General features: G+C 39.1%; 1 protein-coding gene across 4 annotated transcripts in view; it reads left to right on the top strand.

Annotated features, from left to right (window-relative positions):
• Positions 1–21,582, top strand: part of TRPC3 (transient receptor potential cation channel subfamily C member 3) — a 78,686-nt gene that overhangs the window by 33,626 nt on the left and 23,478 nt on the right. For 3 of the 4 annotated variants that reach the window (XM_007172398.2, XM_057547509.1, XM_057547510.1), the window contains exons 4-10: positions 2,848–3,012; positions 5,772–5,988; positions 7,640–7,873; positions 10,277–10,541; positions 14,502–14,697; positions 16,013–16,222; positions 19,507–19,590. In XM_007172398.2, the coding sequence (XP_007172460.2) occupies positions 2,848–3,012; positions 5,772–5,988; positions 7,640–7,873; positions 10,277–10,541; positions 14,502–14,697; positions 16,013–16,222; positions 19,507–19,590 (1,371 nt within the window). The remainder of the gene's footprint in view (positions 1–2,847; positions 3,013–5,771; positions 5,989–7,639; positions 7,874–10,276; positions 10,542–14,501; positions 14,698–16,012; positions 16,223–19,506; positions 19,591–21,582) is intronic. The other variant, XM_028164020.2, reaches the window with a different exon arrangement.

Here is a 21,582-nt window from a genome sequence, read left to right as displayed (position 1 = left end):
AGAAACCCTTGGCCTATAAACAAGTGCATGTTGACTTCCCAAGTGGTAATCTGATCTGATGACACTGTATGCTCTACCTGTAGATTTCTCTGAATGCACCATTCCCGTTCCTAAGCTGAGCTTAGCTGGAGTCACAGGACTGCCTTTTAGTTACATCTCTCCAACTTCCCACAAATGCAGATCCTCCAAACACCAAGACATTTGGACCAACATTCAGATTAAGACTATTTTAAATGCTGATTATTTATCTTGGCAAGCATATGGAATCCAAGTCTCCATTATAATAACTTCTTCACATTTATGTACAGCTTACTGTGTGCTCTACAACAGGGACCACTTATCACTTACTGCAATACTGATGTTCCCATTTTGGTCTTCTTGTACCAAATACCTAACACCTGCCTGGCGTGTAGGAGGGGCTTATGACATTTTGAAGAATGAATGAATGAATGAGACAGACATTTAAGAACCGTAGAAGGGGGACTGCCCCGGTGGTGCAGTGGATAAGACTCCGCCTGCCAATGTGGGGGACATAGGTTGGATCCCTGGTCCGGGAAGATCCCACATGCCGCGGAGCAACTAAGCCTGTGTGCCACAACTACTGAGCCTGTGCTCTAGAGCCCGTGAGCCACAACTACTGAGCCTGCGTGCTGCAACTACTGAAGCCTGCGTGCCTACAGACCGAGCATCGCAACAGAGTAGCCCCTGCTACCTACAACTAGAGAAAGCCCACATGCAGCAACGAAGATCCAGTGCAGCCAAAAATAAATAAAATTAAATCTTAAAAAAATAAAAAAGAAGAAGAACCGTAGAGGGGATGAAGATTCTTAACACAAAAGGAGGGGTGAAGCAGGAAGGTAATGATCCAATATAGTACAGGGGCAGAAGTGGAAGTTTGGAGAAATTCTCAGTAAGACTCCTAGGAAATTGTTACATAGACCCCAGGAAGCCTTCAACCTTGATTTTATTTCATCATGAGTTCAAGTAATGACTGCATTGATCTTGAAATACTGTTTTCAAAAATCAGAACTTTGGAAGAGTGACAGAATCTTGAATTTGGAAAGAAGATCTAATATATACTTAGCCACTAGCAATGACCCATGAGCCTCAGGACCTGGGATTTTTATAACTAAATTAAGAGGAACTTACAAGATAAAATATGCTTTTTCACATTGAACTCATCAAGCAAGAAAAAAATAGCATCTTCCTTTTAGTACTTTCAATCTCCCAAATCCTGCTGTTCATTTCCTTTGTATTATTGGAAAAAAATTCAGTTAAGTATTTCAAACCTGATATTTGTAAACTCATCCTCACCACCTCTGTCAATGGATTGTCAAGTTTTCCTTCTGCACAGTGGTGGCAGCTGTCATAGCAAAGTCAGTGGACTTCCCAGAGGGCGGGTGCACACTGGGTAAAGAGTGGGAATTTGAGGAAAATTGTGCCTCTACCGCCCAACCTGGGAGATGAGGTTTTATTTTTGTTTTTTCTTTTCTTTTCTTTTTTTTTAAATTAGAACAGCTGATGGGAAACTCTACACCACTAAGTGGAATCCTGTTCATTTCCTTGTAGGTATGCTATTGATAAATAGCCAGGTAACTTGAGGAATTGCCTAGAGTTACTAAGAAGCATTCAGATCATTAACTAGAACTTGATTAGTTAGTTAGTGGGAACTGCGGCTGCTTCCTTTGCCTCTCAGAATTTGCAAAAACATTTCATGGGTACTTCCTAACAGGTTCTTTGTTGTTTGTTGCATTTTATAGAAGACAGTTATACCTTGATTTTTGTGTTGCTAAGCACTCTTTTTTAAAAATATGTTGACACTCGTAGCTGATTTGTGAATGACCCTGAATAATTCCCAAGCTTGGGCAAAGTGCAGCTGGCCGTTCAAAGAAAGGCATATCCAGCTGCAGATAGGCACCTTTTGACGTAGGGACCTTTTCACATGGGCCTGACTACAAATATATTCTGCTACCTGAATGAAGACAGGACCTTAATGAAATCCCAGTTCTTCTATATAGATGTAGGCAGATGACTTAGCAAAATCAGATGGCAAAAATAAAATAAAATAATAAAATAAAACAAAATAATAAAATAAAATAGCATGGCTAAAATAAGTATAATTTGCTCATGTTTTTCCTGATTAGAGCTGTAATTATAAAAGAATTGATAGAGATAAATGTTTGTGGTTTTTTTGACCTGTGATAGAGGAAGCAACAAAAAGAGTACAGATTACTAAAATAGGATGGACATGATATTTGATGCCAATTCCTGGAAGCAGAGCAAATGTGGATCAAGCATAACACTTGGAGGTTCACTGAGTTTTTGCAAATCTTTTGCATATTTGCTATGGTAGGGCATACATACACATAGGACATATCATGTATATATTTTTCATAGATGTATCATTTTAGGAGTTGCTCATGAAACAGTAACACATTTCTCTTTTAGCTATAGTAGCCAGTAAACCAAATAACTATTTTCTTTTCCATTTTGAACTGAATGCAAGTAAGCTGGCAGACAGCAACATGGGACACGTTTCTGCAAAGGAAAGCATACGTCACCCAGATTCCATAGAGGAGTCTGCAAGTGCAGAGAGAAAGAACTATGATTAAGGACAACGTCAGTTTTACCCTCATGTTTCCACTTTAGTTCTTGTAATAGTTCTGGAGCAATTTTGAAAAACAAAGGGAAGGTAAAGAATATTACCAGAAACCTTCCAGTGCCTATATCTGGAAACAAAATGTGCATTAGTATCTTTAGGATGCACATGCATTCGGTAGCCGAACTGTCGACAATGGCATGGTAACCTACTTCTCTTTCTCCCTCTCTCTCTGTCCCGACCAACAGTTTGTGGCTCACCCCAATTGCCAGCAGCAGCTCTTGACAATCTGGTACGAGGACCTCTCAGGCCTGCGGGAACAGACGGTAGCTGTCAAGTGTCTGGTGGTTCTGGTCGTGGCCTTGGGCCTTCCGTTCCTTGCCATCGGCTACTGGATTGCACCTTGCAGCAGGGTACCGGCTTTTTCACCTCTGTTTCCTCTGTGGTTGGTGTACTATGTCCTTTGAGGATGAAAAAGGAAAAAGCTTCCTACTTAAGGCTCTTATCAGTTTTACCCTGAATGTTAATTGACTCAAGAACACGAATTCTGCTTTTTAATGACTGGATTAGTTCAAATAAGGGATGAAAAGGATTTGGTACTAGTGGGATAGATCATATTTGCAGGCATATAATACTTAGGCTTTTAAGATAAAATCCCCATGGTAAGCAGGAGGAAACGCTGCTTTAAGTGAAGTAGCAATTGTACGGATTCTATTGCCAGCTTAATAAATAGTCTACCAGACTGGCCTGTGGAAGAGGAAGAGCCCTCCTGCAGTGGTTCCAAGAAACAGTTAACCTGAGAACTGAAAAGGCAGCTCGGTTGAACCTGTCAAAAAGATCTGAGGCTGGGTGTATTAAGCTCGGTTCTGAACAGTGGTATTATCCAAAGTCTTCAAGAAAGCACATGTCAGGTTCCCCTAGCCCTTTGTTCCTTCAGGAGATTCTAAAAAATGTTGAATTTGGGTTAGGGGGGCTTTGGATTTTTTAGATTGTTCATCTATTTAGTTTTGTTTGAATCATTTTGTTCACTACCTTTATCCCTCTCTCAACTTTGCCAGTATACAGTCAATTTAATTGTGCCTAAGAGATCCCCTAAACAAGATGTGGAAAGGAATAGGAGTCATGCTAACAGAATCTGTATTAGGTTAATAAAGGACACTGCCAGGGAGAATAAACAGTTCTGAGATCCTTTAGTCCTATTTTTATATTCTAAAATCTGGTTTTGTTAAAATCAGAGGCAGTTTCAGGCAAAATGAGTCAAGGCCACTCACAAATGACCCTGGAAATCTGTCATCTCTCTGGAGCATCTGTCTCCTCCTGTGGAGTCCTGCTCTGCAGGCCCATATACGTGTAAGAATATTCATCCATCTCACTTCGTCGTTGAGCTGCCCATGCAGTTTAAGGCAGAAATGTTGTCATTTTGATCAATTTTGATGACGCAACTAAGTTCCTTTGTTACATATCATGGACAAATACCTTACGATTCTGCTAATACATAAACGCTAAAGACGAAAAACTATAAATAGGGAGAGAGCATGCATTAAAGCAAAAATCATATCCCACCCAAATAATTTCCCTTCCTGGGGGAAATGAATTGGAATGTTCAGATTTATACGTGTTTGTCTCTTAGGGCAGCTTACCCAGTTAAAACAGATTGAGTTTGAAGTAGGCATCTTGAAGTCTATTCTTTTTTCTCTTCACTTGTAAAAGTGCAGCTAATGATGTGGTGAACTCTGCCCAGCAGAGAAGGGAAAGGAGGGAATTGAGTTGTTTCTGGAGCCCACATTTATACCTGCCATATACCACTTATCCTGTGGTGAAAGGACAATATAGTAAGAATTCTCCACATGTATCCCATTTTTAAGATAGGCATGCTGCTTTTTTTTTTTTTTTTCATGTTATTTAACATTTTCAAAGATCAACCTTTAGGAGAAACAGACTTGGCGACTCCCCTCAAATCACTATGTGCTATGGATGAACTACCCCAGTGTGTCCTCTCGGCAGCTGTGGGACAGCACAGTGATATGTAAATGAGTGGTTTATTTTTCTGTGTCTAATATGGAAAATGTGACATTTGTCTGTGTGCATTCATGTCCAATCCCAGAAATGTTTGGCATTCTTTGGTTATTTGTTGACATCAAATTAAGTTTCTGGACATACAAAAACATTTGTTTGAAGTTACAGTCTTTTAAACGTGAACCTTGGTACTTTTCAAGGTCACAGACTGAGTTTGAAAGTAGGGTCTGAGTATGCAGAATAGAGAACTTATCTGATAAATCTACCAAATATACCTAATTCTTAGACTGCAGAAGGTCTTGGGACAGAAGGAATTGTTTTTCATTTCTACTAGAACATATGGCTTTTAAGGACATTATATCACATGGGATTTTAAAAGAGTTACCTTAAAATCATTATAAACTGAACTTTAAAAATGCTTTTGTACTATTTATATGATTTTCCAAACTCAGGGATGACTTTTCATTAAGTTAACCTACTTAGAGGTTTTAATTATTGTGTATCTCTCTGCTCTTATTGGATAGTAACAGATAAAATATTTATGTTTATTATAATGTTTTCTGCCTTTTTATATCATACAAAGTACAAATTGATTTTGGAATACGTAGAAGTGAGAACAAAAATTTACTTCTGTAGTAGTAAGTTTCTTTTAATCTTCAAAGGGTTTGTAATGTGCTACAAAAACATCATAACATTTCAATTATAAATGAATGAGTCTACAAACTCATCATAACATTTCAATTATAAAGAATTACATATTGCAAATTTGGAGTTTCTTTTCCTAGACTCTAAAATCCTGCCACTGCATAATCTTTCATGTAAAAATAAGAATAACCAGTATATGCCTTGTAATTTCCAGAAATGCATCTGTGAATGAAGTCTATCCTAAGACAAATTGGATATTTAGAAACAATGACGTTTGAAGACCGCTTAAATTATTCTTAGAGGAAGCATCCCCTAAAAGGAGTAATTTTTACAATGTATAACTCTTCAGAAACAAAAGCAGAATTTTGAAAGTGTTCTCATTTTATCTGTTTTTTTTTTTTTTTTTAATCCTGTATAGTAGTTTTCATAAGTGGAAACCAGATTTCCTCAAGTAAAAGGTTTTGGTGTTTTTTGTTTTTGTCTGTCTGTTTGTTTGTTTGCCTTCTCACAGCTGGGGAAAATCCTGCGAAGCCCTTTTATGAAGTTTGTGGCACACGCTGCTTCTTTCATCATCTTCCTGGGCCTGCTTGTGTTCAATGCCTCAGACAGATTCGAAGGGATCACCACGTTGCCCAATATCACTGTTACTGACTATCCCAGACAGATCTTCAGGGTGAAGACCACCCGGTTCACATGGACTGAAATGCTAATTATGGTCTGGGTTCTTGGTAAGCCTTTTATTTCAAGTATTCTAATTTCTCCCAAAATAACATCTATATAATGATTGCCATGTTCTATGTAAAATGCTGTGGTACATTATATGGTGACAACAGCCCCACTGGAAGATAAGCAGAATAGCAAATACTGGAATAATGTGGCAGCTTGATAATGCTGCAAGGTATCCCTTAACACTAAACAAAATTTTTATGAGTAACATAAGCTTAATTATCAATATACCATGTTTCAGAAATCCAACTTCAATTACTGAATAAAATGCCATCTTTATATATACACTACCAACTGTAAAATAGATAGCTAGTGGGAAGCAACCACATAGCACAGGGAGATCAGCTGGGTGCTTTGTGACCACCTAGAGGGGTGGGATAGGAAGGGTGGGAGGGAGATGCAAGAGGGAGGAGATATGGGGATATATGTATATGTATAGCTGATTCACTTTGTTATAAAGCAGAAACTAGCACACCATTGTAAAGCAATTATACTCCAATAAAGACGTTAAAAAGATAAATTAATTTAAAAAAATAAAATGTGACTATTGTGATGATCAAATATTTAATTGAAATAGTTCTGAAATAACCTAGTGGCTATTAACTGATGATTAAAGAGCATTTATTGCTTCCGTTTCAGAGGTTTTTTTAAGGAGAGTTTCCATTTTCAGAATGTTTGTTACTTCACCTCACAATAGCTCGTTTTGAATAACTATGTTAAAGTAAACATTTTAAGCAATATGAGAAAAAAAATAAAGATTAGAACCAGTTTATCTATTGATCACTAATCCAAAGTCATTTTTGTATATTCTATTTCACACAGACTGTTTCTTATTATCTTCTCAGTTCCCAAATTAATGGGTTGGTTCTCCTCCTCATTCACTCCTGTGGCCTTAACCTGGGTCAATTAATTATTTTATGAATTTTATTTTGAGCCACTACATGTCTTTTAAAAGTGCTGCAATATTTTCCCCTTACATAGTCAGGACAAGTTGTTAAACTGGCATATTTTGTCCTCTTCTCCCAGAACGACATTTTCTGCTTTCAGTTTCTTCATAATGTCCTAGGGCCTCCTGCTTAAGGGTTTCTTCTTTTTCCAATGACATTCCTCACCTTCTCAGCATGACGCTGAAATGAGGAGAGAGGGTAGGGGAATGAGGTAAGTGTTCCTGGATGACTGGAAGACTGTTCTTGTTAAAAGTGTAGAGTACGGTTCTCAATTAGGGGCTTATTTCTCTAATAATCACCATGATTTGACAACCATTGTCATTTTATAAAGATGAATTTTCTCCTCTCTTCCAAGTGTTTCATGGGCCAAAATCATTTGATGTGAAGAGCCTTCCTTGCTTATTTCCTTCCCTCCCTCCTGCCCTGCCCCCATAAGAGTAGCACCATTTCTTGTGCCACATGTAGAATTATGTTTCACCAAAATCTAACTTGATGGAGTGAATCATTCCTTCAGTCGAAGCTTCTTCTTTCATTTAACTCTGCCCAGCACCTCCCTTCCCGAGCTGTCGTCCATCAGTGCTTTATGGTGCCTAGTGGCATGCTTTACACTGGGGCATTTTATAGGTGGGGACTGATGGTGGACGAAATAGTAGCTTCCAGATCCAAGCAGTAAACTCTTGTCTGTAACCTGTGCGTCTTGTGACAGGAATGATGTGGTCTGAGTGTAAGGAGCTCTGGCTGGAAGGACCCAGGGAATACATTTTGCAGTTGTGGAATGTCCTAGACTTCGGGATGCTCTCCATCTTCATTGCTGCTTTCACAGCCAGATTCCTGGCTTTCCTTCAGGCAACAAAAGCACAACAGTATGTGGACAGTTATGTCCAAGAGAGCGACCTCAGTGAAGTTACACTTCCACCAGAGATACAGTATTTTACTTATGGTAAGTTATCGGCTGCAGAATCCTCTTTTGTCTCAGGAAGGGTATTACAAGCACATTTTGGAAGGGAGTGCCAATAAAGAGTATGTTTAGTATGAGATGCGTGTTGAATGTGTAGAGATGGTAGAAAGAACATGAGCTTTAGAGCTGTATAAAACTAGATTCATATCAAGGCACTGACTCTCCCTAGCTGTGTGACTTTGTTCAAATTAGTTTACTTCTCTGTGCCTCAGTTTTCACATCTGTAAAAAGGAGGTATTGCAAGGTGGGAGAAAATTACCTGTAAGCCTAACATCATGATTATGCTTATATATTCTTAGGACATGAAATTGTCTTTAAGTGGGGGGAAAAATAGCTTGCTAAATTGTTTGATGTGGAAGATGAGTCCCTGAGAGCCTGGGTTAGAGGAGATGAAATAATAAAAGGTGCTAAACTGCTGTACAGGGAAGTGAACAAAAATTCAGCAGAGGCAGGAAATAGGAGCTAAAGTGACAGTGAGAATGTAAGCTTTGCAGAACCAGCAGGAATGCTGGGAAGGATGTTGTGCTCCTACGACGTGGGATGGAGAAGCCAGGCTTGTCTAGATCATGAGAGCAGGAGACCCCAGTGACATCAGAGGTGCATGGATACCGATGCCTTCCTTGCCCACTGCAAACCGATATTAAGTAATGTTAGCTTCCCTTCCCTTAAGGCGAAATTGGGAAGCTGCAATTAGCAAATTTTCATATAGTTGCAAAATCTTAAACCTGGAAAAGTTTTTAGCAATTATTTTACAGATAAGGAAACTCAGGCACAGAGTTTAAATGCGTTCTGATTGTGAGGAATAACTCTTTATAAGTACATTGTGATACGTACCAGCAGCGTGTTAACATTATTGAAGAAGGCTGAGTGCATGCTCTAAAATGAAGGTGTATGTTTTACACACTGTGAAATTTAAACACATTATCTCTTATTGTCAGCAAGCAAAGATTTTTATACACCAAGGAGGCCAGATCAAATGAGCAAGTGATTACCACTTATAATTAAGGAAATAGCTTAGATTGTATTTGTGTGTAACATATATCTTGACTATTTCAGTACCTTCTTATTTAAATTTACTTGTGTGTGTCTAATGACTATCATCTGGAGGAATGGAAATCTGTGAATTTAGCCTTCACTCCTTACTGTGATTTTGATCAAGTTTTTAACCTTTCTAAGTCTTGGTTTCTGCATCTTTGAGAAGAGAATAATAACCTCAGATCCATAGAGTCATTGAAAGCACAGTGTCTGGTACATATTAAACATTCAATAAATGTCCATTTTTGTTGTTGCTGGAAATGTCTGCAGTGCACCATCCTTCTGGGAGTGACCCAGTTCTCACAGAATTAACCACATAGTGTTTCGCTGATCTTCTAGGGAAATGAGTATCCAATAGTCTGCTGTGAACTTACTAAAGTAACCTTGAAAGGGGTGTTGGGGGTCCTCATTTAGAATCTGTTGCCAAGATTTTTGCACCTCAGTAGCATTTTATACTTTCCAGGAACCAGCTGTGTTGCTCAGACATCACATTGAGAGCACCACTGTGATTCAGTGACATTCTCACTTCTTATAATATGACATTTTACTTGCATAAACTGTTAGATGAACTAGTTTTCCCATGAAATAGGGAAAAGAAGATTTGTGCCAACTGAGCCTATAGGATGATAAAATAGCTGGTCAATAAATCTGGTAACTGAGGGGACAAATCAGTCAGGTCAGCTGTTTTGTCAACCTGGACACAGTCTGTATCTAACGAAGCATTTTCACCTCTTTTTTCATCCCTTGTACTTTATTCTGTTTCTGCTCAATGTGAAGTCAGCTTTGTATCTTTATAATAGCGTTTCCTCCATTAAAAGAAACCATATGAATGTAGAATTCATATGTTTCTGGTTTAAAATGAAAAACTGTGCCTGGACAGTTCATTAAATGTAGAGTAGTTTCAATTGAGATAATAACCACCTACCTACAAGGTAGTTCCTATTTAAGGTATTCCACGTAGTTAGCAATGAATAGAAAGTTCCATCTTTGGGCTTCCCTGGTGGCGCAGTGGTTGGTAATCTGCCTGCCAGTGCAGGGCACACGGGTTCGAGCCCTGGTCTGGGAGGATCCCACGTGCCGCGGAGCGAGTGGGCCCATGAGCCACAACTGCTGAGCCTGCGCGTCTGGAGCCTGTGCTCCGCAACAAGAGAGGCCACGACACTGAGAGGCCCGCGCACCGCGATGAAGAGTGGCCCCGGCACGCCGCAAGTCGAAAAAGCCCTGGCACAGAAACGAAGACCCAATGCAGCCAAAAATAAAATAATTAATTAATTAATTAATTAAAAGAAAAAAATTAAAAAAAAAAAAAAGAAAGTTCCATCTTTAATCGCTCTCTCTCTTTTCTTGTAGCCAGAGATAAATGGCTCCCTTCGGACCCTCAGATCATATCTGAAGGTCTCTATGCCATCGCTGTCGTGCTCAGCTTTTCTCGGATCGCCTACATCCTCCCTGCGAATGAGAGCTTCGGCCCCTTACAGATCTCTCTTGGAAGGACTGTGAAGGACATATTTAAGTTCATGGTCCTCTTTATTATGGTGTTTCTTGCTTTTATGATTGGCATGTTCATACTTTATTCTTACTACCTTGGGGCTAAAGTAAATGCTGCTTTTACCACGTAAGTAAAACATTTTACAAAAAAAGGTAGGATGAAGGGAAATTCTAACAAGTCTAGATGAAGCAAAAAAAAAATTTTTCAATGATTGTAATAAAGATGTTTTTAAGAGCAGGGAAAAAAATCCATTAAACATAGTTAGTGCCTCAAAGAACAAATGTTAGCGAGGATGTGGAGAAAAGGGAGCCCTCGTACACTGTTGGTGGGAATGTAAACTGGTGCTGCCACTGTGGAAAACAGTATGGAAGTTTCTCAAAAAACTCAAAATAGAACTATCATATGATCCAGCAATGCCATTCCTGGGTATATATAAGAAAAAAAAAAAACACTAATTCAAAAAGAGACATGCACCCCAATGTTCATAGCAGCTTTATTTACAATTGCCAGGGTATGGAAACAAACTTAAGTGTTCATCAACAGGGGAATGGATAAAGAAGATGTGGATGGACTTGGAGTGCACTAACTGAAATAAGTCAGACAGAGAAAGACAAACCGTGTGATATCACTTATATGTGGAATCTAAAAAAATACAACAAACTAGTGAATATAACAAAAAAGAAACAGACTCAGACATGTAGAGAACAAACTAGTAGTTACCAGTGGGGGGTGTAATAATCGGGTGGGGGACTAGGAGACACACACTATTGGGTATAAGATAGGCTCAAGGATGTACTGTACAGCGCAGGGAATACAGCCAATATTTCGTCACAACTGTAAGCGGAATATAACCTTTAAAAATTGTGAGTCACTGTGTTGTACACCTGAAACTTATGTAATATCGTACATCAGCTATACCGCAAAAAGAAAAAAAGGAAAGGGATGGGGAAAACCTAAGAAAACAAAAAACAGAAACAGTGCTTGTGTGCCATTACATTGCTCCAAAGGCTCATCTCTTTGAGTTTAGTGAGTGTTTGACCACAGAATGGATCAAAACTCAGTGAAATCCTAGATAAAACTAGCTATTTTAAGAGAATTGGGTAGCAGATTTTTAATACTGGATATCTCTCACATTATGTATGACGTTAAATGTAGTTTCATTATTTTGTAGCCATTACTATTATTTCAAAAAGAAGCATTGGCTTTCTTTTTTTTTTTTGACTGCATTGGGGCTTCGTTGCTGCATGCGGGCTTTCTCTAGTTGCAGCGAGTGGGGACTACTCCTCGTTGTGGTGTGCGGGCTTCTCTTGTTGTGGAGCACAGGCTCTAGGTGCACGGGCTTCAGTAGTTGCAGCATGCAGGCTCAGTAGTTGTGGCGTTCGGGCTTAGTTGCTCCGTGGCATGTGGGATCTTCCTGGGCCAGGGATCGAACCCGTGTCCCCTGCATTGGCAGGTGAATTCTTAACCACTGCACCACCAGGGAAGTCCCGGAGCATTGGCTTTTATGTTAATGTATCATTAATCAGTACAGGGAGTTGAAGAAGAAGAAATTATAGCTAAACGTTGTACCGTCCACTGTACAGTAGTACCACTTCCTTCCTTTGATCTTACTGGCGTCTGCACTGGAGGCTTACCTTCCACGTGAAGTCTTCCTTGAATAAGCTTTCTTAGTCATTGTCCCTTTAAGTCCCCTCAGCGTGGAGGAGTCCACATTGCCAGATCCTCTGTCACCCATTGCTGTTTAGTGGTCAGGGAGGCGGGCCCTCCGTCTGTACTGTGGTCCTTCCAGGTGAGGAGATCAGAAGGTCCTCCGTGCCTCCCTTTGTACCCTCTGTGCCCTGTAATGCCACAGCTGAAAACAAACTAGACCTTCAGTAAGTTCCCTGTGGACTAAAATAGAATATCAAGCCCTTCCAGGCATCTAAATTGTTTTGAAATCAATTTTTCCAAGTAGTTAATATAGAGCAGATCGTAGGGGTGAAAGAGAACTGAAACTCACTTTATTGTAATGAAAAAAAAAAATTCTGTTTGAACCCGGGGGGGAAGGACAGAGAGATCCTGCACACAGTAGTACCCCTTTGACCTCTATGAGAACTCATCTTATACACTACATTTCATCACTGCTTTGTGTGAGGACCTGACAACATGATATAGTGGAAAGATCATAGGCTGGAAAATCAGGCAGACCTGGCTGTGAATGCAACGTCTACTCTTTTCTAGCTGTGGTCTTTGGTTAAGTATCTTAACATTTCTCTGTATTAGTTTCTTGTTTTTAAAATAAGAGTTATAGGGGCTTCCCTGGTGGTCCAGTGGTTAAGATTCCGCGCTTCCACTGCAAGGGGTGAGGGTTCAATCCCTGGTTGGGGAACTAAGACTCCCCCATGCCCCGCGGTGAGGCCAAAAGAAAAAAAGCACAATAAGGTTTGAATCAGGTCATTGTAAGGATATGGAAGGTAATTTATATAAAGCCTCTTGCCCATAGTAGGAGCTCAGAAACTGCCAGTGTCCTCTCCTTTTCCCTCTCCCCCTCTCCCCACACATATGGATTCTCGGGAATCTATATTCCCAGCGTTAGAGGCGGGAAGGTTTGCAAAGGAGCAAGAGGAGGGAGTGGGGGCATTTTGTGATTCTGTTAAATTCACAGCAGGAACAAAGAGGCTAATAGTCTTTCTTATTCTTCCTTTAGCATCTATGCTATAACATCACATCATCAAATGTTTCATAATCAAGAGTAACTCTACAGGAACAAGAACCTTTCTATTCAACCCTCTATCCCCAGGGTCTAGCACAATTTCTATAACATAATATGTGCTCCATCAATATTTGTTGAATGATTGAATTAAACTAGTACTAAAACCTACAAATCTATAAAATTGTTGTTTAGAATCTGTTGTAACAAACCAAAAAAAGTACTATTTCTATACATATTTCTTTGAAAAAAAAAAAAGGGCTTACTTTTGAACCCTCCTTTTTACTGGAATTCTACATGTGTAACTGTTTAAGGATTATTCTCATGGTTCACAGATCAGTGATTACCACTCGGTTGTATGACAAAACCAGCCAGATTCAGTTGGCATAGTTCATTTAAGGGATACAAGTAGGTAATTAGTCTGGTGAGGGCTTAAGTGCTAACTGCTGTGATGGAAGAATCAGGAAGTAGACTATATAAATCAAGGGAAAAGAATAAGAATCTTTAATTGTTGCCTTCTCTTCACTTCCACTTAAGTAAAACTTTTAGGTAGGTAATATATTCTTGTGGCGAAAAATACATGTAGAGCAGTATCTACAGTGAAGAGCCTGTCCCCTTCCTCAGCCTTGGACCCCAGTCTCTTAGTTCTCCTTAGGTACAGAGGCAATGGTTTCTTTTGGATACTTTCAGAGATGTTTTTTGCATAAACAAGAATATAAGAATTTGTATACCCCTCTTTGTTATTAAAACAGTAGACTATTTCACACTTGCTACATCTCATTTTTTCTCTAATAATATATCTTGGATATCATTTTATATAAACACATGAAGGCAGATCTGTCTCATTTTTTCCCAGTGGCTGCGTAGCAATCCATTTATAGATGTACCAGAATTATTTACCCACTCCTCTATTGATGGGTATTTTGGTAGTTTTCATTCTTCCCTGCTGCCATGCTGCAAGGAGTAAGTTTGTACATACTTTTTTTTGAAGTGGGTATATAATTTTAATCCTAATCTTGTTCTACTCCAGAAAGCTTGACTTAAATTCCTAAACCACCTGCAAAATCAAACCCCAGACTTCCATCCTTCTAGGAAAAAGGAATGGGTATTGGGACATGACTTCAGCTTTCCCCTGCCAAGCTCAGAAAATTTTCACTTGATGATAACTTAAAGAGAAACTAGGCATCGGCACCATTTAATCACCAGTTCCTAAAAACCTGAGAGAAAATGTTCTATTAAATATAACAAAATTTTTATGATCGGGGTATTATGATGATAGTTTAATACAATAGCATTTTACATCTGTGCAGTATTCAGACCTTAACTTGTTTTTACTTTTGACTTTTTCGTACTGAAAACTGTTTATTTATTGACTCTGTGCCTTATTCTTTCAACAGTGTAGAAGAAAGTTTCAAGACTTTGTTTTGGTCAATATTTGGGTTGTCTGAAGTGACTTCCGTTGTGCTCAAATATGATCACAAATTCATAGAGAATATTGGATACGTTCTTTATGGAATATACAATGTAACTATGGTGGTGGTTCTACTCAACATGCTCATTGCTATGATTAATAGCTCGTATCAAGAGATTGAGGTAAATCCGCTTCCTACCCACTGTGTCTGTCCTTGCCATTTCGTTCTAACAGCACACTGCGTCTGCTTTTGTGCCCTGTGCCGGAGCGCCTGCTCTTGTCAACAAAGAGGCCTAGACCACAGCAGGACCTTTCTTTCTCTGTGTTTTCCATCTGGATAGGTGGTAATACACCTTCTAGTATCTTCTAGGAGCACAGCAGGGGTCCTCATGCATTTACCATCACTCTGCCTTCTCTCAGGGTATATTGCTGAATTAGTGTCTAGAAGAAGTATTGGCCACAGGGAAATTATTCTCTCCTACGTTGGCCAGCCAACCATCTGAAAGATCCCAGTAGAGGAATTACTAGATGCCTGGTAAACTTTGATGATGTTCTTTATCTAGTCAGAATTTTTAGTATTCTAGAAATCACTTTATTTTTGTTTGGGATTGGGCTCGATTTGGTGCCTTTCTTCATCACTGTATATATATTTTCTTATGTACTCCAGTTTAGTGTGCTGTATCTCTTTAGCGCTTTACTGTTTGTTAAGTCCATCGAGTCTCTATCTGTGTTTTAGAAACACATTAAGATAGTGTTCTCAAAGCAGAAGTTAGGTCCTCCAGAGATGAAAACTGGTACTCTGAACACCTGCTTGGGTGTAGTAATGGCAGACTGGGCAGCGTGAAATGACTGAGCCAACTTCTTCGAATCATGGACCGGCTCCGTTTCTTCTCTCCATTCTTCCTACCAGATAGAATGTTTATGCCCACCACCAGGGGGCAGCACTGAGGATAAAAGGAGATTAAGACAGAAATAGGCCACTGAGGGCCTTATGTGACATTTGAGTACATATGGCAGACACAGAACCTCCAAAGTGCAATTCATCTGAATGCTGCTGTCTTTTTCCTTTGCCCTTTATAATATGCTGTGTACACAACTTGGCTTGGATGGGTGTAGATGAGGAGGGGAACGGAGAACTATTGTTGAATACGCAGAATTGGAGGGAGTGGAGAGGGAGGGAGGAATTAATCTTTTCATCCTTCCTCGACCCTGAACTTTTCTTGTGCTTATGCTTTGTTTTTTGGATAGGGGACAGGAAATTCTGGTTAAATTTCAGTGGGTACAGACAGAGGCATATAGAAGAGAAAAAATTTTTAAATATCATGAAAATGATATTACTTAGAATATTATATAGCCCAATAGAGATTATATGCAGATAAATGTATATATGCCACTTTTGTATTTCAAAAGCATAATGTATGTTCATTGGAAGATCAATTACTAGGATATTTAGTTTTTAAAATCAGTTGTTATATTTTTTCTATTTTTGTGACACAGGATGACAGTGACGTAGAATGGAAGTTTGCTCGCTCAAAACTTTGGTTATCGTATTTTGATGATGGAAAAACATTACCTCCACCCTTCAGTCTAGTTCCTAGTCCAAAGTCATTCGTTTATTTCATCATGCGGATCATTAACTTTTCCAAATGCAGAAGGAGAAGGCTACAGAAGGATATAGAAATGGGAATGGGTAACTCAAAGTCCAGGGTAGGTATCAAAAGCTTACTGAGACCTGAAGATAAATGTTTTGTCTTTCTCCTTGTCTTTTGACGTTTGTTCAATAATTTTTATGTGTGAACTTAGAAGATGTTGAAAGTAACTGTCCATTCCATAGTCTTTCGCAGACTAATACTTAATATCTTCATAATATATCAAGAAGTCACTTAGTCTATGCCTTGTTTTAGGTCAGAATTTCATGTAAACTACCAAATTAAAAACAAACAAACAAAAAACTTCTTTAACTTGTTAAAAGTAAACAGAAAAGTTATTGCTAGAAAACACTTTGTTTTTTTGTGTGTGTTCCATGCTTCTCAATTGTTATTCTGAAGTTAAATAGTTCTAACATCACATTTTTCTCTTGGTTGTATATATAGTTCACCACCAACATATTATTCTTATTTGTAGAAACCCTTTATTGGGCTAAATAATCTTTTTTCCTTTAATATCATAAACTTGATACAGGCTTAAGAGCACCCCCAAATATTAACCATAAATACTCCCTTTTATAAATAATCAAGAATGGTTTGTTCTTGAGTCATACTAATTGAGTCATACTTTGATTTTAACAAAGATGAGTTCCATGCTAGCACTTTAGTATCAGGAACTTAATTTGCAGAGGTAGAATTGGTATAGGAGACAGAAGGATATTGGCAGAACCTCAAATAATAGGGAGTGAAGCAGACAGGAGCAAAATTAAAATATAATTTTGCCTAAAAGTTGTGAAAATGGAGCCCACAAGATAACAATGTTACCTCCATAAAGTGCATATTTTTTCTCAGTTGATGCTGGGGGAAAAGACAGGATTAGTGCAATTTAATTTCTCACTTTTTAAAAGAGATGTGCATTTCCAAGATTTGTAATACTCTACATCTTACTCTTTAAGAAGGTAGCCTTTTAAACCTTCTTTGTCTGACCTGAATATGGGCTCTTAAGGCTCTTAGGTTGCAAGACAGTGACTGGCTATGATTTCAAATAATATCTCACTGTATACAGTGAGAAGCAGCATAATGTAAGGAAGAGAGCCTTGGTATTAGACCTGGGTTTCAATTCTGGCTTAAGGCTTAGTAGAAAGTAACATGGATACATCACTTCATTATCCTAAGCCATAATTGTCTCACCTGAAAGAGAGAAAACTTCACAGGGTTATTGTGAGGAGGATATGAGAGGCACAAAATTCCAGCCTCAACAAATATCAGTGCCCTTCCTCATACACAGTTTACAAAGTGCTTTGCCGTACATTTGAACCTCATGCAACGCCGTGAGGTAGGTGTTATTATTCCCATTTTATAGATAAGACCACTGAAGCCATTAAAACAACTCACCTATGCAAGGTCACAAGAGCTAGCCAGTGTGGGGTACTTGTGGAATTGGCGTTTTCCGGCCTCAGAGGTCTAACTCTTTCTGCTGCACCTGGCTGCCTCCTGCCCAGCAGCTGCGGCTCTGGCTTGGTTACTGCCCCACCTCCTCCCCACCGGCTGTGCCTTTAGCTGCCGCTTAGCTGGTGTCTTAAATGGGTTGGGTTCTAATTGCCATCCTGGGCAACTCCTGCTACTGCTGAGACGGACTTTGTTTGGAAGGCAATTTGTTTCTCTGGGGATTGATTATTATTCTCGGAGGCTTTATTATTTAAAAGGGAAGCTGTTCAAGCATGGGAACACACAGCTCCAGCACTTCACACCCTCAAGTTTTCTTTCTGTAGGCAAATGGTTTCACTGACATTTGACTTCATTCCTGATACTGTCATAATGTACAAGGGGAGAAATACTAACAGGTTAAGAAGAGCACATTCAAGTTGGCTGTGGCTACCTAGACCCCTGTTTTTAAAAAAACAAAACAAAACAAAACAGCTTGCTCACAGGGATGTGAGGGCAGCAGATGTGCTCTGTTTAGGGGGTCCTCTCCTGCCTGTATTGCAACAGCGGCAGGAAGAACAGCTTTCTTCAGAGACGTTGCTGGAAACAGAAGAAGGTTGAGCACTGACCTTTCAGGAGCCATGCTGCTTGGCTTCCTAGTCTCCCCATATCTGGTTTAAAACTGCCATCTTGGGACCTCCCTGGTGGTCCAGTGGCTAGGACTCCGCGATCCCATTGCGGCGGGCACAGGTTTGATCCCTGGTCAGGGAACTAAGATCCCGCATGTGGCATAGTGCGGCCAGAAAAAAAAACCCTGCCATTTTGATTTTATTTCTTAAATTGTTCATGGACCTGTTTTTATCTCTTTAATCTTATTAATCTTTATAGATACTCTGTGTCCTGAATTTAGTAAACATTTGGAGAAATTATGTTTCTGCTTTTCTTTTTTAGAGGACAGGAAGGAACCTCAAGAAATCAATCTAACGTTTACCTCTAACCTCAGTCAACAGTCAGAGACTGACCTCTAGTGGCAAATAGGAGAATTAACTTTGTTAGCTGAGGTTTTCTCCTGCCACAATCGAAAGAGGACAAAACCAGGAGGATCCTTACCTATAAGCGCCACTTCCTTCCCTTCTAGTATCCCACCGCTTCCTAAGTTATGATGGTGGGAAGACAGGTGGTGGAGTGAATACATTTTTTTGGATAAAGGGCCCTGCCTTTGAATCACACTGTATAGGTAGCAGCTTATCTGCAAATAAAATACAGGCCCTGTTCACATTCATGAAGGATAGACAGTAACGACTGTCTCCTCTTGCTTTCTGTTCCTACCCACTCAAAAGCTAAACCTTAAAAAGAAAGAGAAAAGAAAAGAAAGCCAAAATACTTTAGTCCAGTTCTCTCCAAAGTGTTGAACCTGACACGGGCTACTTCCAAGATACTTAGGAAGACGTTTTGTTTTGGCTCATGTTTTAGGATTACAAAATACCAAGTGATACCCTATACCCTCTGAACTTGTAGTGTGTATCTGTTCAAGTGTAAGAGAGGACCACAGGCTCAGGAGCAGATAGAGTTGCTTCTGTGCAATTTCTCCTTCTAGATGCCATGAAGACATTTTGATAAATTGTACAAGGACCCCAGGAACAATTATGTTTAACATGAGCCAACTTTTAAAAATATTTTTTCAGTTAAACAGTTCTATTACAGTACATCTGTCCAACATTTTGATAAATGTGAGCGTGTTGCTCACATTAATTTTTGCCTTTGGAAATATATGAAGTCATTCATAAAACTCAGCTTCCACAGAATGTCCCTCGGAAATGTTGACTCCAGAAATGTTATCAGGGAGAATAAAGTAGATTATATTTATGATTTCCAAATAAATGTATTCTAATTTACTAGGTTAATTGTATTTTTTCCTAGTTAAACCTCTTCACTCAGTCTAACTCAAGAGTTTTTGAATCACACAGTTTTAACAGCATTCTCAATCAGCCAACACGTTATCAGGTAAGCATTCATTAGACATATCTCTTTATCTGTATGTAGTTCCATATATGTCTCTGTGTTCATGTGTGTGTGTGTGCGTGTGTGTGTGTGTGTGAGAGAGAAAAGTGAGTAGAATTATTTCTTCAGTTCTTCAGATGTGCTATGAGGGTAGAACAGAACAGAGAAAATGGTATGTTAGAGGGCACTTTAGAAATCAGACTCCAAGTTCTTCCTCTCCTTCTCCTTCTTCTTCTTCTTGCTGTTGTTTTGTTTGTTTGGTTGGTTGATTGAGGAAGAAGAGTTCCTTTGTGATATTGAAAGCAAAGTGTTGCCACAATTTCCGAAGGTCACTTTCATACACCTTGAGCTGGAGAAAGCAGTGGGAGATGTGGTATATTAGGAAAATAATGTTCTCACAGTACAAAAAAACCTGGTACATTTCTCCAGATAATCTGTTTTTCAAATGGAATCTTAGGCTATACTGTTGCATCAGTACTACTTTAAAATATCTGTTGTGCTTTGATCTTGGATGTGACATTTCAGCACTATTTTCCAACTCAGAAGAGGGTATAGTCCTTCCCATCTGGTTGATCACTTTGACTACCAAATCTTTAGATTTCTGTTGACTACAAGATCGCAAGAATGAGGATCAAAGAATTTACAATGAATGGTAATGTCAATTAATGGGTATACTCCTGTTCATATGGTTTTCTTGGAAGCAGCACATTCTGCAAAATTGCTTAGCACACTGACTGTCAAAGTCTTACTTTGTAATGGTTACGTATTTAATTTATCAGCCTTCTATTGATGGAAATAGAGGATATTGCCAATATTTAGCTATTACAGGCAATACAAGTAAGTAACCTTGTATACATGATATTTGAAACTTGCAAGCCTATAGAATTGTCTGGTTAAAGTATATGTGCATTTTAATTTTTTAACTATTATCAAACTGATTTTGATGGAGCTTGTACCAATTTATGTTCTTTTTTTTTTAACATCTTTATTGGAGTGTAACTGCTTTACAATGGTGTGTTAGTTTCTGCTGTATAACAAAGAAAATTAGCTATATGTATGTATGTATGTATATATATATATATATATATATATCTCCCCATATCCCCTCCCTCTTGCGTCTCCCTCCCACCCTCCCTATCCCACCCCTCTAGGTGGTCACAAAGCACCGAGCTGTTCTCCCTGTGCTATGTGGCTGCTTCCCACTAGCTATCTATTTTACATTTGGTAGTGTATGTACGTCCATGCTACGCTCTCACTTCGTCCCATCTTACCCTTCCCCCTCCCCGTGTCCTCAAGTCCCTTCTCTACGTCTGCGTCTTTATTCCTGTCCTGCCCCTAGAACCTTTTTTTTTAGAGTCCATATATATGTGTTAGCATACGGTATTTGTTTTTCTCTTTCTGACTTACTTTACTCTGTATGACAGTCTCTAGGTCCATCCACCTCACTACAAATAACTCATTTTCTTTTCTTTTTATGGCTGAGTAATATTCCATTGTATATATGTGCCACATCTTCTTTATCCATTCATCTGTCGATGGACACTTAGGTTGCTTCCATGTCCTGGCTATTGTAAATAGAGTTGTAATGAACATTGTGGTACATGACTCTTTTTGAATTATGGTTTTCTCAGGGTATATGCTCAGTAGTGGAATTGCTGGGCCATATGGTAGTTCTACTTTTAGTATTTTAAGGAACCTCCATACTGTTCTCCATAGTAGCTGTATCAATTTACATTCCCACCAACAGACTCTATGACAGACTCTAGGTCCATCCACCTCACTACAAATAACTCAATTTCATTTCTTTGTATGGCTGAGTAATATTCCATTGTATATATATGTGCCACATCTTCTTTATCCATTCATCTGTCACTGGACACTTAGGTTGCTTCCATGTCCTGGCTATTGTAAATAGAGCTGCAATGAACATTGTGGTACATGACTCATTTATTTATTTATTTATGGCTGTGTTGGGTCTTTGCTGCTGCGCGCAGG

Source organism: Balaenoptera acutorostrata, chromosome 5, assembly GCF_949987535.1.
Source record: "Balaenoptera acutorostrata chromosome 5, mBalAcu1.1, whole genome shotgun sequence".
In the NCBI taxonomy this organism is placed as follows: Eukaryota; Metazoa; Chordata; class Mammalia; order Artiodactyla; family Balaenopteridae; genus Balaenoptera; species Balaenoptera acutorostrata.
This window is presented reverse-complemented; position numbering and strand designations above follow the sequence as displayed.